Consider the following 17,950-nt stretch of genomic DNA (forward strand, 5'->3'; position numbering starts at 1 on the left):
TGACTAATTAAAGAAGTATTCCTTCCAGATACTCAGTAGTTTCACTTTCCAAGTACTTTATATAAAACATAATAGTGACGATGAAAAAAACCTGTTGAAACTATCCAGGTCGAAACTTGGTGCAGATGTTATGATCCAGATGTAATCATGACATGTACGACAAATTGAAAACCTGTTTTGAATAACTTAGGTTTAGGAGGAAGTGGACAAAACAACATACTCAGCTGATCTCTTACGTCTGAGCTATAGCTAATTTGCTTATTTTCAATAAGTTAAGAAAATATCATTCTGGTCGAACCTATTGAAGAGCTCTCTATTTATAGGATACTTGCTGTTTACTCTTACGCAGAGACTTGTTTTTTTTCGCAACAAGATACCTAAACGTCGATTGCAGCCAAAACAAGTTGCTTTCACTGCTCGCTGCGTGTACATGAGCGCTTTCAGGATTTCAGGATAGACCTACATAAACAAACTGTCCAACGGGTAAATTACATAGATACCTCAAAGAACTCCGTTTCGTCGTCGTCTCCTTCGCTGACACCTCCAGCTGTTACGTTTCCCATTTTATAATAAAGCCCTTTCAAGACATTCCAGCTTGTCCTTCGCCATCTTGAGTTGATTCTATAGTGCCTAGTTTCTCAGAGCTGACACAGAGAGTAGACTGGGATGCATAGGCGGTGACCCAGGTGACCTGGCCTACGCCAACCTACGCGTCACTTCGCGACACTGGTTGTTGGCAGTGTGGATGGTTTTCTCAATGACGTCACCAAATCCAAATCCAAATCCAAAGGTGTTTTGAATTTTATCTATAGGAGGTTGAAGATGACCTAGAAATTAATCTTTTTTTAAGTAGCCAGTTCCATGACGTCTTTCGTTTCAAAAATACTGCAGCATTTTGAATTTCCGAATTGCCACCTTGCGTGACACCATGATACAAAGCTATTTGGTTGAAAAAAAAAAGGTCTATCCCTATGAATCTCAACAGTTTGAGCCTTTCAAGTACATTAGGAAATATTTTCATACACATTTTATCTCGAGAGCGACAAGTAAGCGTTTTCATCTCAAAGTGAACTCCAGAAATGTTATTGTTATTGTTGATTTCTGGCCGCCATATTGGTGCACAGCAGAGGTACAAAACTCTGTAATGTTGCGTGAAATGATTCGACAAATAACTCCGAAACGATGCACCGCACAGACCTGAGAATGGGTGAGAGGAGATTTCTAAATTTGTCTCCTACAACATTTTTTGGCTTTCTTCGTTGAACGGTTTCGATCTTATTATTTTGTTGCGTGACGGTGAAAACGATCTATTTCAAGAAAAACCTAACGGCTGACTTCACTACAACGAGACTTCAATGAAAAATAGTTTATTAAGGATGTGTCAGTCAATCCACTGCTTAACGTGACATAAGCTATACAACGCATTAACATTATACTAAGCTAACTTACACGAGCATTAAATTAAAACGAATTGTGCCACGCCAGTTACGAAAAACCACTAAAAACCACCCTTAAGAAGTGGCCATAAATAACGTGGAAACGTATTCCTCCTCTAATACAGCGGCACTACACCCCAAGAAAAGGACACTTAACATAACAAAAATAGAAAATAGCATTGCAAAACGAAAACTTAAAGAAAAAGATGAAGGAGCAGCGATCGCCCGACGTAGAATGACAAATATTCCCGCCAGACTCTTACCCCAGATCAATCCCAAACCAAAGTATTCAAGGCCCTCTATATCACGCGGTAAACATATCCAATTTCTGACTACACTAACTAGCTCCCATGTCACTCGAACGTTAGAATTGGAAAACTTATCGCGGAACAGTAGGTTTATTACTACCCACTCTTTGTATCACTTACTTGTTAACACTTTAAGTGCTCAGTGCTTGTTTTTGTTTTTGTTTTTGTTTTTTTTTTGTACTTTTTTGGCGATAAACGGTATGCAGAACTTGGCTTCGCTGTAGAAGGCCCGCCGCACACTTGAGGAAAGAGCTGAGCAAACTGCCTCGCGAGCCGGTTTGCTCAGCCGTTTCCTCACGTGTGCGGGGAAATTGTGGTGAGAAATTCGCCTCACGAGGCCGTGATGATAAATCAAACAAGTTTGATATTTTTGGCCTCGCGCGACAAACTCCTCAATGTGTGCGGCCATCGTGAGAATCGAGCTGAGCTTGGTTTAATCAAGCATCCAATACATGGCATACTCACGTGACTCCAGTGGTTCAAGATGGTGTCGGAGGAAGAAATTCCGACGTCACTGAAGTCACGTGAGAATGCCATGTATTTTTATTTGATGCCTCATTGACCAAGCTCAACTCGATTCTCACGATGGCCGCACACAATGAGGAATTTGCCTCGCGAGGCGAAAAATATCAAACATGTTTGATTTTTTCCTCACGGCCTCGCGAGGCCAATTTCTCACCAAAAGTTCCCTGCACACGGTGAGAAAACGGCTGAGCAAACCGCCTCGCGAGGCAGTTTGCTCAGCTCTTTCCTCACCGTGTGCGGCTTAAGAGTCCGTGTAAGAAGTACTCATTGAAACATCTGCGGTTTTAGGTAAATGTGGGCTCAGGTTTGAACATCACGTGACAAAGGTCCGATTCAGGAGCGAGCGAGTTGGCCTTAAAGGACGGTGCCTACTAATTCAAAGGTATTTTTGCGCGGTTTACTGGCTATGCGGGAAAAGCAGATCTTAACAAGTGTTATAACAATACAAAAAGAGAATCGGGGGTAACTACGCATTTTTGAAGATAATTAATCAACAATATTTGTAAAAAGCTTTAAAACACAAAGCAATGTGTGGCGTTCTTTTCCAAATTGAAGCTTAATTATCTCTGAAAAATGCGTGGTTACCCCCAATTTTATTTTTAAATTCCAAGGGCACTCGCTAAGTTCTGCTTTCTCAGCATGATTTTGAGCCGCGCAAAAATATCCCTGTATTAATAAGTACCGCCGATAGGAAATCCGAGTATCTCGAGATGCGCAGAACGTATGCGCAGTAACAATACTAGGCACCGTCCTTAATCTGGTAGGTTTATCATTTTATAACTGTTTTCTTCGGAAATCTTCGTCCACAGAAGACCGCAGGCTGGCATCATTCCGCCGGAATGTGGGCAAAGGCAAGCAACCCTTTGAAAGAAAACAGAGGTGAGAGATGGTTTCATGCAGACAGGGACGCCTAAAATGCTCTGTTGTAAACATGGCGGTTCACGAGTGAAGTTGTCTCTCTGGCCTTTCTGTGGACGAATTCCAAGACCTATCGATACAATTTGCACAAGTTTTGACAGCTAAAAACTTCAATCGATGCGGTATTTTGCTGGTAGGACTGGGTGGCCCGACACTTATAAAAAAAAAAACTTCATTGAAATATTGAAAATGTGTGATAACTTAAATTCATTTACCTCGCATTTATTTAAATTCTTAAAAAACCGTGCAGCGGCACGCCTTTAGAATTTTTTTTTTTTAATTAGTTTAAGTTTAAAGTTTAGATTAGAGTGTTTCGCTATTGTACATATTAAACAGGCAATTTTTATCTTAATTCAATTTTTATCGTAATTAGTTAGTAACAGATGAAGAGCCACTCTGCGGAAACGCTGTACTTACTTACTTACTTACTTACTTCATTGAAATGAGAATCGGAAGTCTTCCCTTATCATGGAATGGCAGAATTACCCAGAATTCTTTTTGGGCATGAACGAGGCAACTTGAGAAGCACGAGACTGACCCCCATCGAATGGCTGAAGCGCGGCCAGAGGAAACGATTTCTAGCCAGATACTCAGGAGTAGGCCTGGTGTGTGCTGTTAACGTAGACTTTGGATTTCTGAACAAGTTTTTATCATAGGAAATTGGCGACAAAGTTTTGCTTTCATTTCGCTGTAATCCTCGTATCAAAGAAACGGTATATTGTAAATAAGAGAATAACGAGATTTATATTTGCAGATGACCTGTCCGAGTCTTACTAGTAAAGTCAACCTACTACATGTCCGTGCAATAAGCGCATTCAAAATTTCGTAATATTTATTTTAAAAAGTAGGTTTGTTTGTTTGTTTTTTTTTTTAAAGGGTTTTCCTGGTTGTATGAAAAATACGTTTTCTCTCCCGTACTCTTCTTATGCATGATCTTCGCGGAAGTTACATTCTATTCCTCATAAACCTGGAACAACCAGTTATGGTCTTCGTTAGTTCTTTTTTCTTACGTATCAGCTAAGTTGTAGAATGCGCTAACTAATTTTATCCGTACCACTGAGTTTAATGGTTTCAAAAGAGGATCCAGGGCCGCCTTTTGTACAGCGGTTTTTTTTTTTGATTAATATATCTTTAAATATTATGTCTTTAGTATCTATCTGTATATGCTATGTATTTTAGCTGTAAAGATATTAGTTCAGTGTAGTTATTCTGTAATTGGAGATGGGTTAAAGTCTATGCGTGCATGTATGTATGTTACCTTTAGCAGGGCGCGTGCGCACACTTTGTAATCTGTGACTTCAGTGCTTACCATATGGCAGATAAAATGACTTTTCTCTTGTATATTTAGCCATCGAATTCTTACGTTAAATTGACAAGGGCGGTTTGGAGCTGTGAGTAGGCGTGGGATTTGTCTCATATGGTTTAGGGGCCGACATATCTCTCCCTCCATGCCGTACCGGGAGGCAAGGTCGGTAGCAGAAAGCAGCGAAGGGCCAACTGCGTCCAAAAGCGATCGCACGGGCCGAAATCCCGGGATGACTCGTTTGGTACGACGCTCCAGCGCCGGTGTCTGGAGGTACTGCGTTTTTCTCTCTTGTTCAAAGATACCGTTAGCGCATGCGTAAATGTTCTGGCTCTCCGATACGTAGCCTACCAAAAAGAAATAAGATGCTGGTTTTTACAAGGAATTGACATTTCAGTTAATTAGATTCTACAGGCATAAACTCGTAAGGTAAGAAGCGCGCGTGTCTGGTCGTCTCGAGACAGAGGTGAGAGATGGTTTCATGCAGACTGGGACGCCTGAAATGCTCTGTTGTAAACATGGCGGTTTATGAGTGAAGTTGTCTCTCCGGCTTTTCTGTAGACCTTTCCAGGTTTCGTTAACTGAGTTTTATTGGCACTGAAAAGCCCGTATGGGGAGTGGTCAATTAAGTATTATGTATATCTTTGTTTGTCCAGAGGCATAATTTTGCTCACACTCGGCCTATGAACCGTGGTAATGGCAGCCTTCTACCTGACATATACCTACATCCCATTACTGTCAAAGCGTCTCTGTAGAAGGACTCCAACGGTTTCCCTTCACCCATTATGAAGATACTTGCTGACTGTCGAAACGTTGAGTCTTTGAACTGTAACTTGGTAAGTTACTTTCTGATTCCAAACCGGAGTAGCTACAAACTATGACTGGAAAGAGGCTATTTACAAAGCATGGTAAAGGTGAATTCATGAAAGGAAATCCAGCCTGTGATCAGAGCGAGATTTTTACCAGGCACGACTGCATGCCTAACCCATTACCCAACTCACCAACCATATAGGACCACAAAAGTTCAATACATGTGTTTGAATTTTTCAGATCACGCTAATATGGTCGCAAAATATTCGATGCGTTGTCGTATTCACTTTTTATCATTAAACTTTTAAACCAAGCACAAAATTTCCCTCCGCGGCTATGGATTGAATATATTTTTCAAATCTTTAAAATCCGCCATCTCGAGCCAAGAGTTCTTCTTCTCTTGACTGAGGGATAGAAGAGCTCTGGGGAACATTCATATTAGCACGAAGGGTGAGCAGGCGCCGTAAAGTTCAAATAGCCAATTTTTGGCTATAAGAACCCTACGGCGAGCCTTTGGTTCGATCCCAGGCTCTGGTGACGAGAATGGAAAATCCGTGGAATTTGTCCAGCTGGTAGAGCAGGTATGAACCACAACCATAAAGTCAGGCAAGGATGCGATTTTTCTGGAAATTTTGCCTCATTGAGCTTCTTTTTACCTTTAAAGCAAAAATACAATGGCCTGGTGGAAATGCAAACCCATTAATCTCAAAGAAAATGCTATTTCCACTTGATACGTTGAAGAAACTTCAAGAAGAAAGGTCAGCAACCAGCTTTGGCCAATTGACACCAGTAAAAATTCAATTATTGAGAAAAGCCTTGAAATACGATCGCCTCAAGGGATGGGCTTTGAAGAATCGGCTTGAATTTCTGGATGATGGGGTTACGCATTCACTAGGCTGGTATAACGGCGCCGTGGAACGAACAAGCAGCACCAGTCGCTTGATAAATGTTCTGGTGCGATCGCTGCAAGGTCAAAATATTGGTGTAGTTGTAATGGGAGGTTCTAATTCAGCTGGTGGAGGACTAGATATCGATAAAGAAGATTTTAGAGGATTGTACTATCGCGTTTTTGCCCGATGGTGGCAAGAAACCGTACAACCTATTACTGGCTCTAAAATCATACTTCATAACCTTTCGGTAGGTGGGACAAGTAGCAATTTTTTCGCCTTTTGTTATAGAACTTTACTGAACTCATCCACGACAATGGACATTGCACTTCTCGACTTTACAGTCAACGATTTTCTTCAGTTTAAAGATTCAAAGTTTCCTATGGCCTTACCACTGGAACAACTGACCAGGGAAATATTGCTAATCGAGAAGGTGTCTTCTCCGTCGCTCATCTATGTCAACTTTGTTCAGGGAATATCAAAAACTCCCTTTTGTAATAATCTGGAAAACAATGGTCAGACAGCTCTTGCTAACAATTATGGAATAACCTCTGTTAGTCTACGGAAATTTCTCTGTTTGCGAAATACTGATTTTAAACAAGGGTTTACAGAGATGTTTGCTTCGGATGGAGTACATGCTAGCATTTTCGCCCACTGGAAAATTGCCGTAATGCTCATAAATTATACTCGAAAGACAATGTTAGAGGTTCTCCATCGTTTAAACCAGAGACCAAGAAGTAAAATTCTCGTAAACCCCTTGCTGCCATTACAAAACGCCAGTCCTCTTTCGTCCACTTGCACACATAATTTCTTCAGCAATCTCCAAAAAGCTGTGTTTCCGAGAAACAGAGCGGTGAAGTTTCATGACAAGCCATTTTGTTTTACACATATTACACCAGATGGAACAGAAAATGGTACTTTTCATCAAACCCTAAAGGTGGAGCAAGTCAGAAAAGTGGGATTTTATTTGATGCCCAAACACTTCATAAATCAAACCCCACAGAAGTCCAGGACAGATGCTTTTGGTGGCTGGAAATCACTGTCTTCTAATTCCTGGCTGAAATTAGATATTTTTATACCCAAGGTAACTGAAAAGTGCATTCCTAAATTGAACGAAAGTTCACTTAGAAACGTTGCTATAGCGACAAGGACGGACAGTAATGGAGCCACGGCAAGTATATGGTTGGATAACAATGAGAATAAGGCTATTTCAATCAACACTCATTCATCATTCGGTCATACAAGACTAAATACAATTGCTCGGAATGTAACACCGGGACATCACCTTCTGAGCGTGAGGACGGAGACCCCTGGGACATTTATTTTATCCGGAGTTATGACTGGGCCTTCATACAACTGATGCTTAAGGGCCCCTTTTTCCATAAGGCATGCTAATCCTTCATGAATTCTGTGATACACTGATGATTTCCTATCCTCCAGTTGTTCCTATAATCCTGTGAGAACTAAGCCAATTTCCAGTTTTATCGCGTACCTGACTCCATCCGTGTGCCAGAATCTCGGGGTTCATTGTGATCGATGGTACTATGCCCAGACACTGTGTCATAGTTACTTAATTTTAATTTTTGCCCTCTTTGGCCTACACATGTGCAAATGCCCTGATACTTCCATACTTGTCTTGAGGAAGACAAACTAAAGTTTAACAATAAAACGAAACTAAGATCTTCTCCACTTCCACGCTTCCCTCCCTATTGACCTCGCAGTCAGTGATACAACCGAACCCCAATAGAAGCCCAAAGGTACCGGAACTTGGGGAAATTTTCATCACCGTCGGTGAGTAGGGAACTGAAGATCTACGACGACGACGTCCACAACGACGCCACAAAACAATGATATCATTAGTTAAAAGAGCATAACTAATCGTGCTGCGCGTGCGACACGGATTTTAGCTGATATTTTTGCGGTGCTCTGCATAATGACGACGTGAAATCCCCAAATTTTAGGTTGTGACGACAGCATGCGGCGTGCGACACCGAATCTTTCATTCTCCATTTTCCGTCTGAAACCGCTCGCACCGATTTATTTTTAGGTTACTTCGCCCACATTTTACGATTTGAACGAGATGGAATAATCGCAAAAGACTTATGATAGAGCAAAGTTATATTTTGAGGTGACGTTTTTGTCGACGTCGCCGTCGTAGATCGTAAGGTCCCTAGTAGAGAATCGAACACGACCGTCCTATTCCACTGAGAGGGGATGACTGAGTGGATTAGGTGGGCTGGATTGAGATAAAATTAGCTACTTCTTGATTTTCATTCACAATATCAAAGGCCATTTTTTCAACGTAAAACAGTAAAATTCTTTGCGCAAAAGAATAGAGCCCGCTTGCCGGAGGATTAGTTGTGGAAACAATTAAACGTGACCGGCTTACTACTTGAAAGCGAAGGTTCGACTCTTGAGAAGGTACTACACGACACTTTGCCTAAGATTGCTCCATGCCGAGGATTTATTACCTTTTGTACATGTTCACATTAAAAATCAAACAACTATTCATTTGTATTACATTTTGCGTTACAAACGGAATCCGTTGAGGAAAAAAATGCTTATTTCCTTGAATATTTTTTGAAGTTATGCGTTGGTAGCCAGTTATCGTTTGCCGAGCTATTGTAGATTTCCTTATCGTCTTCAATCGTTCTTCATTCGGAATGTCTGGATGTGTCCTAAAACAATAAATGCCAGGAATAACATTAAAAGACAAGAGATTTCTAATGAATCAAACATTTGTCCAAGAAATTGTTGAAGTCAACACAAATGATAATTGTAGGACTCGTTTGGGAAGACGCAGAGATCTAACGGCTTACCGCTAACTTAAGTCAGTTTTCAGGGGCACCCAACGACCAATTTGTTGTAAATTGTATTATTATACCCCAGTTAATGAAAATAAATGTTATTAAGGCATTTTCAGGTGTTTTTCAGTGTTGCTGGGAAAACATTATCTGTTCCTTTTTCCCAGCAAGACACACAAGAAATTTCCCAGCCAGCTAGATAAAATTGGTTTGTTTCTCAGCCAGCTGATCAAATTTATTTGCCAGCCAGGAATTCCGCGCGCTTTCAAATCCCTCGATCCAAAACGACCGAACAAAAGCGACAAAACCGGGACAAAACAGGATTTTTTCCGCAAGCACAATCACTCTGATCAGCCGTCGTATGTTTGTGACTATTCTGTGGGAGAGGGAACGGGTTCTTTGTTTTTTCTTTAAGTGGTCCTCAGTCTTCAGAGTTTCTACAGCCAGCTCGGGTTGAAATGCTAGAAAAAGTCAGTAATTCCCAGGCAAAACCTCTATCAATAACAAAATTTCCCAGCCAGCTAATCGAAACACCTGTATTTTTGCCAGCCAGCAAGATTCCTCTGGGGAACAGATAATGTGAGGAACAGATTCGTTGGGTGCCCCTGAGTTTTAATTTAAATAACTGCATACATTTTAGGTGCTAGTTATAGAAGAAAGGGCTGGAAGAGCTTACCCGTCGTACGTATCTGGGCAATTTAAGCAATTGTTTCTTATAAGCACCTGAAATATTAAGGTGGTTTCCGTAACGGGATTCGGATCAATGACCTCTGTGATGCCGGTGCAATTACTGCTCTACCAACTGTGCTGTGAAGCCATTCAGTTGGGAGTAAACGAATTTGTTGGGCTCATGTGTTCCCGTGAAAGAACCTGATAAAATAGACGGATGTATACGTTTGAAGTCCAGGTTATACAAGGAGAAGTTGTCCTCGCACTAATCCGGCCAATTTAAGAAAATGATTCGGGTGGCTTTAACGGGATTCGAACCCCTGACCTCTGCGATGCAATGTTCAACCACAGCAGGGCAATTAAATAAATAAATAAATAAATAAATAAATAAATAAATAAATAAATAAATAATTAATTAATTAATTAATTAAATTGTGCAGATAAATGCGAGAATCACTTCTTCCTTTCGTCAGTCATTGTTGTTCGATTACATCTCGTGTACTTTACCTGTGATTCCTTCCCCCTGAGCTCATTATCTTTTTCTCGTTTCCCACGGATGTTCCCAAAGTACGCGCTTTTTAAAGCTTGCAATAAATCTTTGTCTGACATCTAAAATCGTACAAAAAAAGATCACTCTACCCGACATGTCGCGATGAAACAACACTGAAAAAAAGCATCCCCGTTGGGCCTGTTCAATCCATGTAAATGATATTGAAATGGCAGAAGTAATCACCAGAGACAAACCAAACCATATAAAGGTCGCATCGAAAACGCGAAACATGTCCTCCTCTCCCCCCCCCCCCACCATTCCCACACATTACACCTACATATCCACTTCCTAAGAAAACACTGCAACCATGTTTTCTTCTCCTGCGTTAAAAATTTACTTGATAAATAAATGTGTCCACCACGTTTTATCAGGCATACTATACACATGAGTCCTTTGTACCTGAAGATATATTGTACCAGGGCCCCTTCTGTACACTTCAAACTAGAACTTGATTACGCTTCTTCAGTAAGTCCTCTAACCCTATGTACTCTCCATACCTGTGTCTTTTTCCACCAGAGCATAGACTGGTATCCTCCCGTTGTGCGGCATACAATACCTGTGTCCCCTGCTCCTGCGCGCTTTTCGTATCCCTATTTGTACAAAGGTTACTTCTATCTCTTCCCCCGAGGTATTTTGAACTTCACCCATCGCCTCTATGCGCAAACCGTTTTACCTGTATCCTTTCCGCCTGCGCGCAACCTGTACATGTGTCCCCTCCCATTGCGTGCAAACTATTCACTGACCCCGCGACAAAAACTTTACCTGTCGTTTTCCACGTATATTTCCGAAGTAGACATTCTTTAATGCTTCCAATAAACCTTCTTCTGGCTCCAACCCACCCTGAAACCGAGCAAAAGCATTAAGGTAAAGGTCCTTATTTTTACGAGGGTAACACGTGCCAGTGAAATAGAGTTACTCAGTGATAAACTTGTCGTCCTCGATGCGCACCCTTTAGCCCCCTCCCTCTGTCATTGCTCCGTTTAATTTACGGGTATTTAAAGCTACAGCTACACCGATCAGAGGAAAGTCGAAACAGACGTCGATGGAATGAGACGGGGATCGAACTGGCGACATAACATAATTGTAACACAGTGAGGAAGAAAGAAGCATTGACAGAGAAGGTCATTTTACAATTACCGCGGTGGAGGCAAAAACAGGACAACGTAACACAAACCTATAGTAGTGTCAAAGAAAGTTTCTGACTTCCTCGCCCTCAAAAACTAACATGCAGCTAATTTCACATGATTGTGAGCTGTGCTTCAAGGTCAAATACAAACTATGAAGAGGGTGACAAGGCAAGGGGAAGTGCCCTGGTTAGGGCTATAAGCACTGGACGTCATATCTTCAACCCACCGTGGAGGGGAAAGACATTTTAACCGATTTTAATCACAAATTCGTTCTCTGCGCATTTATCCTTCTGACGGGAGCTATGAATTAGTTCAATTCTTTCTGGTTTTTCTCCTGTGAATTGTTCAAAATGAGCGTTTCTTTTAAAGGTTTTCTTTTTATCTTAAAAAATTTAAAACATTAAGTCTTGAATACGTTCTTTAACCATGGTAGTCTACTCTTTACCTTTCTTTTTCCTCGAAAATGTCCGAAATGAGTCTTACTGAGAGCCTCTTTTAATGGTGGAGAATCATTATCAGAACCCTGAGGAAAGAAATGGAAGTCAGTAGTCGGTCCGGTGTTTTCACAAAGCCAAAACTATAAAGTATTTCGGCAAACTTAACTAGTGAGCAGCAATGAAATCAAAACAATTGAAATTGCTGAGCCGACAACCAGTTTATGTTACTTGCAAAAAGCCTTTGCTGAAAGGGATAGTCTTCAGGATGGGTTTCACATTTTAATGATATTTTATGTAATTGTTAGTTCAGTCCTACGAATTAATTTAAACTATAATGCGTTAAAAGAGCTTTACAAGCGGATGTAACGAGAACATGCCCATCGCTACTGCATAATCAGAACTGAAACCATATTTAATGTCAGGGTTAATCAACTTACTCTTTTTCCGGCTCTCACATGGGCAGAAGAATATTTATTTAAGGCTTGCTGTAGAGGAGGGTCTTCCTCGCGGTGTTTTCGATCTGTTTCACAGCTTACAAGATAGACCACGAAAAAGAAGACAATAATTCGTAGAAACATTATTACCCTGAAAAATAAAATGTCCTCGATCTTTAATACTTTTTTCCATCTTTGATCATTAGATGCAACCCGTACCAATAATGCACCGATAAAGCAAGTTAGGACCAGAAAACAATGAAAAACCTGTGAAACGAGGCCTTAGCCTAGAAAATAGAAAACTCTCTTTTAAATATATTCCCCCCTTCGCGAAGATTAAACAAGGAATTGAGAAAAACAAATTGAGCTATAAAATCCTTGATATAATTATAACAAAATCAAAATAACGGCGAGAGAAAGAGTAACAGTGTGCGATAAGAATTTGTTGTTGAAAACTTGACGCACATGAGCGTTCCAAAGTTCTGAATTTGCGCCAGAAAAAAACTCTTTGATGTTTATCATGAGTTTTAAACTTAAAACGTTACGGTGTTCTCACAAAGCTTCAAGTTTAAAATGAATGAAAAAAAATTTTTTTTCAATATCTTAAGACCGTCCGTCAGTGCAAGATCAAATATGTCTCGGAGTTTGTGTTTGTCAGTCATAAAATATATGTCGGGTCGAATTTAGTTTTTATGACTTTTAAGGATCAAGAGCTTCAATTCCTACTTTTGGTTTCTTCAACAATTTGATTTAACCAATAACAATATGATGCACTGACAATAAGTTATATTTTTATTTCTCAGCTTTTTTTGAAGTGTTACTTGTACTGAATGGTCAGAAAAAAGGAACATTATTTAAAGATAAAGTACAGAATACATGTACATGAAAGTACAATTGGGAGAAGAAAATTTCCCAGTACATTCCCAGTACTGTAGAAAATATTAAAACGTTTTTCACCAGACCACTGCACTCAGTTATGACTGAAATCTCTATGCTTTCAAAGAAAACCTAAAAATTAAAAACTAGGACATTGTTAAGACATTGTCACTTACTTTAGGTGGTACTCAGCTTCTGTCCACAAGTGAGTGAGCTTGGCACAAAAGTGTGGTGTAGATTAAGTGAAAACTATGGACTCGAAATAGAACTTTTATACTCACCATTCATGACATTTTTCCTGTCAACACCTTAATTATTTCTCAAATCATTCTCGCAATTATTATCATAAAGTAAAACGTCTTCCCCTTGTAATGTGCGGAATAACAAATGGCTCTCAATTGAAAAGAATGAGTACTCGTACAAGTATCCGGTGTCACTTCATTACCACATGGATCTTTTCATATACCTAGGGGCAATTATTTCACAGCCTTTTTTCATCACTTTTGTACTTCGATCAGCCTGATACGAGCGGACGCGCCCAGCGATTTCTTTGCCAACTGAATTTGACATTGTAAGTAAAGTCAAGCTTAATATGATTTTGTTTTTCGAACAATGATTGATTCTAACGATTTTACAACACGCGCTCTATTTTGCCGGCATTGTTGTCAATTTTGAACATTCGTGGGACGAAATCGGGTAAAGAGCTTTAACCGCCGGATGTTGATGAGATCCTTTAAAATAGTTATTAAATTTAATTGTCACTTTTATTTCCTTTCATTATAAATAACGAAAAGTCTGAAATGTGAATCTAAAAGCGAGAAATCTGAAAAATCTTGAATTCGTTTAGAGTATTTGTAGCTCCAAATTATTATCCCACAACGAGCACATTAAAAAAATCGATAAAATTGTTTCTGTAACATTCTCCTTTTTATATTTTCGGGCGGGCAGATTGGATTTGAGGAACTAAAAAGACGGTATGACCACTTAATACTACGCCAAATATATTTTTTCTTTTCATCATTTTAACTGTTATAAGCGGGCCATTTAAAACTTGACGGTATAAAAATATTTCGAAGATCCTGCTAAAATCTTTCCTTTTAGCAAAATCCGGCAAAGCTGCAGGTGTAAATAGCAATGTCATAAAGAGTCGTCGAACACAAAATGACAAAATATGCATGCCTTTTTTGTGACAATGAACTTGACTCTACCACCAGTGTCTTTGGAACAATGAATGTCCGATCCTTTTTTCTTGGAATAAATTCTACTTCATCTTCTGTTCTTTCTCCTGAGGAAAATCTGAAATTTGACATAAATTTTGAAGCAGAAAACCTACCAAAAACATTGAATTGTCGCTTACATTGAATAGGAATGGAATGTTTGTGAGACAAACCAAATATTATAATTATGCTTGTTCATTAAAAAATACAAAAGAATATTAACTTTACTCGTATTGGCTGTTTTTAGCTTACCGATAAGGAGCTGCCTATTAAGGATACGCATTCAGGTGGCAAGCAAGCTCACCCTCACTGGGCATATAAGTCATACTGAAGTCAATTAACATGCGGCTAACCGGCAGAGAAGAATTGACGATAGCCCCTTTGTACAATAGTTTACGTACAACGTCAAGTACGGAGTAAATGTAATAATGTTAAGAAAGATACGGTTTTCACAGGAAATTTTTTATTTAAGGGCCAGCTGAACAATGTACAAGTGCCTAATCCTGGGAGATCTAACCAGCAAATAACTTGTAGACTAAAAACAAAATAATAATGCAAGGCTGGTCGTATATATGTTTTTGTTTAATCAATATTTCGTCAGGCACGGCCTGACTTCTTCAGGGAGTTAAGTGATTTGCTGTTAAAATTTTCTGAAATTCAAATATAAGCCATAAGAAAACTAGGTATAAGATCACAGGTAATGAAAAATTTAAAACCTCATTAATAATTCATGAGCCTAACAGCCTATTAAAACACCGATAAAACACTCCTCGTTAGTGTTCTTTATATAAAGAATACTAATAAGGCATAGCTTGTTTTTCTTGTATGCTAATATTCACTTCTCACAATTTGAACCATTGTTTTGAGTCTAGAGAGACACGCTCTTTGTGGAATGTTTTTTAAGCCGTTCAAAAAACTCGCAGGACGGGTTTTATTGGGTCAAAAACACTCGGCTACGCCTCGTGTTTTTAAACCCCGATAAAACACTGCTGCTCATTTTTTAAACATTACATATAGTTCTATGTATTGTGTTACAGATAAAGATTATTTACAATTATCTTTTGTTTATACCTTTAATTTGGGTTCAAGCGTTTGGCCCCTGTCGATTAGAAACGCTTCTCGGGCTTTGCGTGCGTATGGAGTCACGAGATGCGTGGATGAGTTCCAATGGCATGAGTTCATTTCGTGAGGCGTGTATATTTTGCTGGTAAAATGTTCAGAAACAGTTGTTTGTCTTGAAGAAGAGATGGGTACGCTTTTTTGAGTTACAGTCAATGTAGTGTGGAATTTGTCATGTCTCTTTAGTAGCCGAGAATGTGTAGTCAGTTCGTCCGTGTAATTGCATGTGAGGCATTTCTTTAACCAGAAACCTACGCGGCTTACATCATGATCTTTCAAATCAGTATTTTTAGAACCGATCAATGTTCTAGTAGGCACTAGGAAAGGGGATTGGGGTGGAGCGATATGCCACAAATCCCCCTCCCCTCCTCCAAAGGAAAAAACAACAGCCAAAAATATTAACTCAGAAACATTATCACCATAGATTCAAAGAAACGCCGTTGAAGTTAATTCGCTTTCTTTTCAACATACTCATGACAGCATGGTAGGTCTTCAGCCCAATCTGGAGGAACGTTTCTCTCTCTTTAAATTAATAAATGAAAAGATTTTATTGTCACAGAGTTGCTTAAAAGCAACAACCCCGTCGTATTGCTTATTGTATAGAGGTATCTTTTGGTAAAGGCTTTTTTCCTTCCCTTGCTCTTGATTACATCGTGGACAAAAAGGCAGGATCCTAAAAAATGCCACGAAGGGAAATTTACTGTCTTAATTAACGCGCTTTGACGCTGAATTTTCCTGCTTCTGTGTTTTGTTATGTTGTTCCTCACTTACACGTGCAGTTATGTTTTCGGCGTCGATTATTGTTTTCGGAAGTTTGAGAAAGTCCTTTATATCCTTTTATATCGAATCAATTGGAACAAACAAAGTAAAGAAACCCAAATTAAACAAGGAAACTGAGGGTGAGTTTTTTTGGAATATCCGAAAACGGATCATGAATATATCCAAAGTATTCACACTCGAGGGGGATACTTTGGATCAAATCTAAATCCAGATTTTTGAGATTCATCACGTCAGCGTTTTTTTTGGGAAAGGATTTGAAAAAGGATTTTTGACGAGCGGTTTTTCATGCAAAAATGATACACAATAGCTACCGTACATGACAGTCTATCCCAAATGTTTTTCTCGCGCCATTTTTATACCCTACGGATCGAAGACACGAATATGTCGAAAATAGTTAGGTTTCCTGCAAATATTTCACACCAGAAATTACACTAAACGTTTCTTGACAGCAATAATATTTTCAGCAGACTTAGCACCTTTCCTAGAGCTAAAAAAGTAAACGAATTGATTTGTACCTTAGCACGCATGTTTTTCGTCATCTCTTCTTATCGATCGCTAAGGTACCTTTCTCTGGTGGCATTGAAGGATTTCTTCAAAACAAACCAGTTAACCACCTATTATTATTATTTTTAAATTGTACGCAACTCTTGTCATAGCAAATAATCCAGGCTTTTTCGGATTTTGCTGAAGAACCCATTGATCTGAGATCACAAATCCGTTTTTGGATTTTCCTAAAAAAAACGAACCATGAGTAAGAGTTTGTTTTAGGATAACCTTCCTCTTGGCCCCAATGGAAAGTTCGAAAAATCGATCATTTTTGACGATAAAATAGGAATAGTTGCCATCATTCCATCAGCCATAATTTAATGCGCATGCGCATGTAGTAGTTTTGTTTTCGGCCTTGAGCTGCACGAGGGCTTAAAATCAAAGGTGACACACCATAAGTGCTGCCTGAGTTTTGATGACATATGCAAATGGTTAGACTCTCTAGTCTTCTCGAATAAGGACAATAAAACGTAGGCTCCATCTCAAAACTCGTGTTGATTAATTCTGTGGGATGTTGAAGAAGCCTGGCACACTGTTCATTCATGGTTGGGGTGATGTCCTATCTCACCATGATTGATCATGATTGCTTTTAAATCGCATTTGAATATGTATATAAAGCCGTTTTCAATCGAGGGTCAAAAGTAATTGGCGAATTGCTTTGGTTTTGCATTACTTCACTCAGTGATTGGTTCAAAGTTCTCGCGCCACTTTTTCTACCAATCAGAAGTGAAACCAAAACCAATCATGACTAGCGCGTGCACATTTTCCCGCGCCTTGTGTCGGCTACGCGTAACTACTTCGAGTTTTGATTGGTTTACTGGATTGTCTCCGTCCTTTTTGATTGACCAAACCGAATTATCATTCGCTCGAATGTCTCTTTTATTCTATTTTGCAGGTTGTGTTTGTTCGTGGCTGAAACGTTGTCAATCTTCAGTAAGGTGTAAAAAATATAAATGGATTCAGCCTCAGGGTGCTATAAGCCTAATATCACTAGAGTTGTCCAAATAATAAAGTATCCTCGAGGCAGCATCCACTTCGGCAGTCCATGTCATTGATTATTGTCGCCAAGCACATAAGGCAGGTCAAGCCCGTAGTAGGTAACTGGAGCGTAATTATCTCAGATGTTAGTTAATGTTGTAGGGAATATATTGTCACTGATTGAAAAGCAAGTGGTAGAGGGCAACCTCATAGTTGCAACTCAAGC

At 39.5% G+C, this 17,950-nt stretch overlaps 3 protein-coding genes across 3 annotated transcripts in view; 1 reads left to right on the top strand and 2 right to left on the bottom strand.

Annotated features, from left to right (window-relative positions):
• Positions 1–622, bottom strand: part of LOC137972018 (zinc finger ZZ-type and EF-hand domain-containing protein 1-like) — a 77,930-nt gene extending 77,308 nt beyond the window's left edge. Inside the window, exon 1 of the mRNA XM_068818821.1 lies at positions 501–622. Within this exon, the coding sequence (XP_068674922.1) occupies positions 501–563 (63 nt within the window). The 5' untranslated portion in view covers positions 564–622. The remainder of the gene's footprint in view (positions 1–500) is intronic.
• Positions 623–5,912: 5,290 nt separating this feature from the next.
• LOC137971404 (uncharacterized) lies at positions 5,913–8,491 on the top strand. Its single transcript, XM_068818238.1, has one exon. It carries the CDS (start codon positions 5,913–5,915, stop codon positions 7,545–7,547), a length of 1,635 nt encoding a protein of 544 aa, XP_068674339.1. The 3' UTR covers positions 7,548–8,491.
• Positions 8,492–8,628: 137 nt separating this feature from the next.
• On the bottom strand, positions 8,629–13,392 carry LOC137969895 (uncharacterized). Its single transcript, XM_068816303.1, has 6 exons — positions 13,261–13,392; positions 12,212–12,359; positions 11,783–11,860; positions 10,973–11,050; positions 10,168–10,269; positions 8,629–8,865 (listed from the first exon to the last, which is right to left on the bottom strand). Exons 2-6 carry the CDS (start codon positions 12,350–12,352, stop codon positions 8,842–8,844), a joined length of 423 nt encoding a protein of 140 aa, XP_068672404.1. The 5' UTR covers positions 12,353–12,359; positions 13,261–13,392; the 3' UTR covers positions 8,629–8,841.
• Positions 13,393–17,950: the final 4,558 nt, after the last annotated feature.

This window comes from Montipora foliosa, chromosome 9 (genome assembly GCF_036669935.1).
Source record: "Montipora foliosa isolate CH-2021 chromosome 9, ASM3666993v2, whole genome shotgun sequence".
Taxonomy (NCBI): domain Eukaryota; kingdom Metazoa; phylum Cnidaria; class Anthozoa; order Scleractinia; family Acroporidae; genus Montipora; species Montipora foliosa.

Coding starts and splice junctions, on each gene's coding strand:
- LOC137971404 (XM_068818238.1), top strand. CDS start 5,913: ATGCGATTTTTCTGGAAATTTTGCCTCATTGAGCTTCTTTTTACCTTT.
- LOC137969895 (XM_068816303.1), bottom strand. CDS start 12,352: ATGTTTCTACGAATTATTGTCTTCTTTTTCGTGGTCTATCTTGTAAGC. Junction 11,861..12,211: donor ATGTGAGAGCCGGAAAAAGA/GTAAGTTGATTA, acceptor TTCTTTCCTCAG/GGTTCTGATAATGATTCTCC. Junction 8,866..10,167: donor TCAGGGGGAAGGAATCACAG/GTAAAGTACACG, acceptor TTATTGTTTTAG/GACACATCCAGACATTCCGA.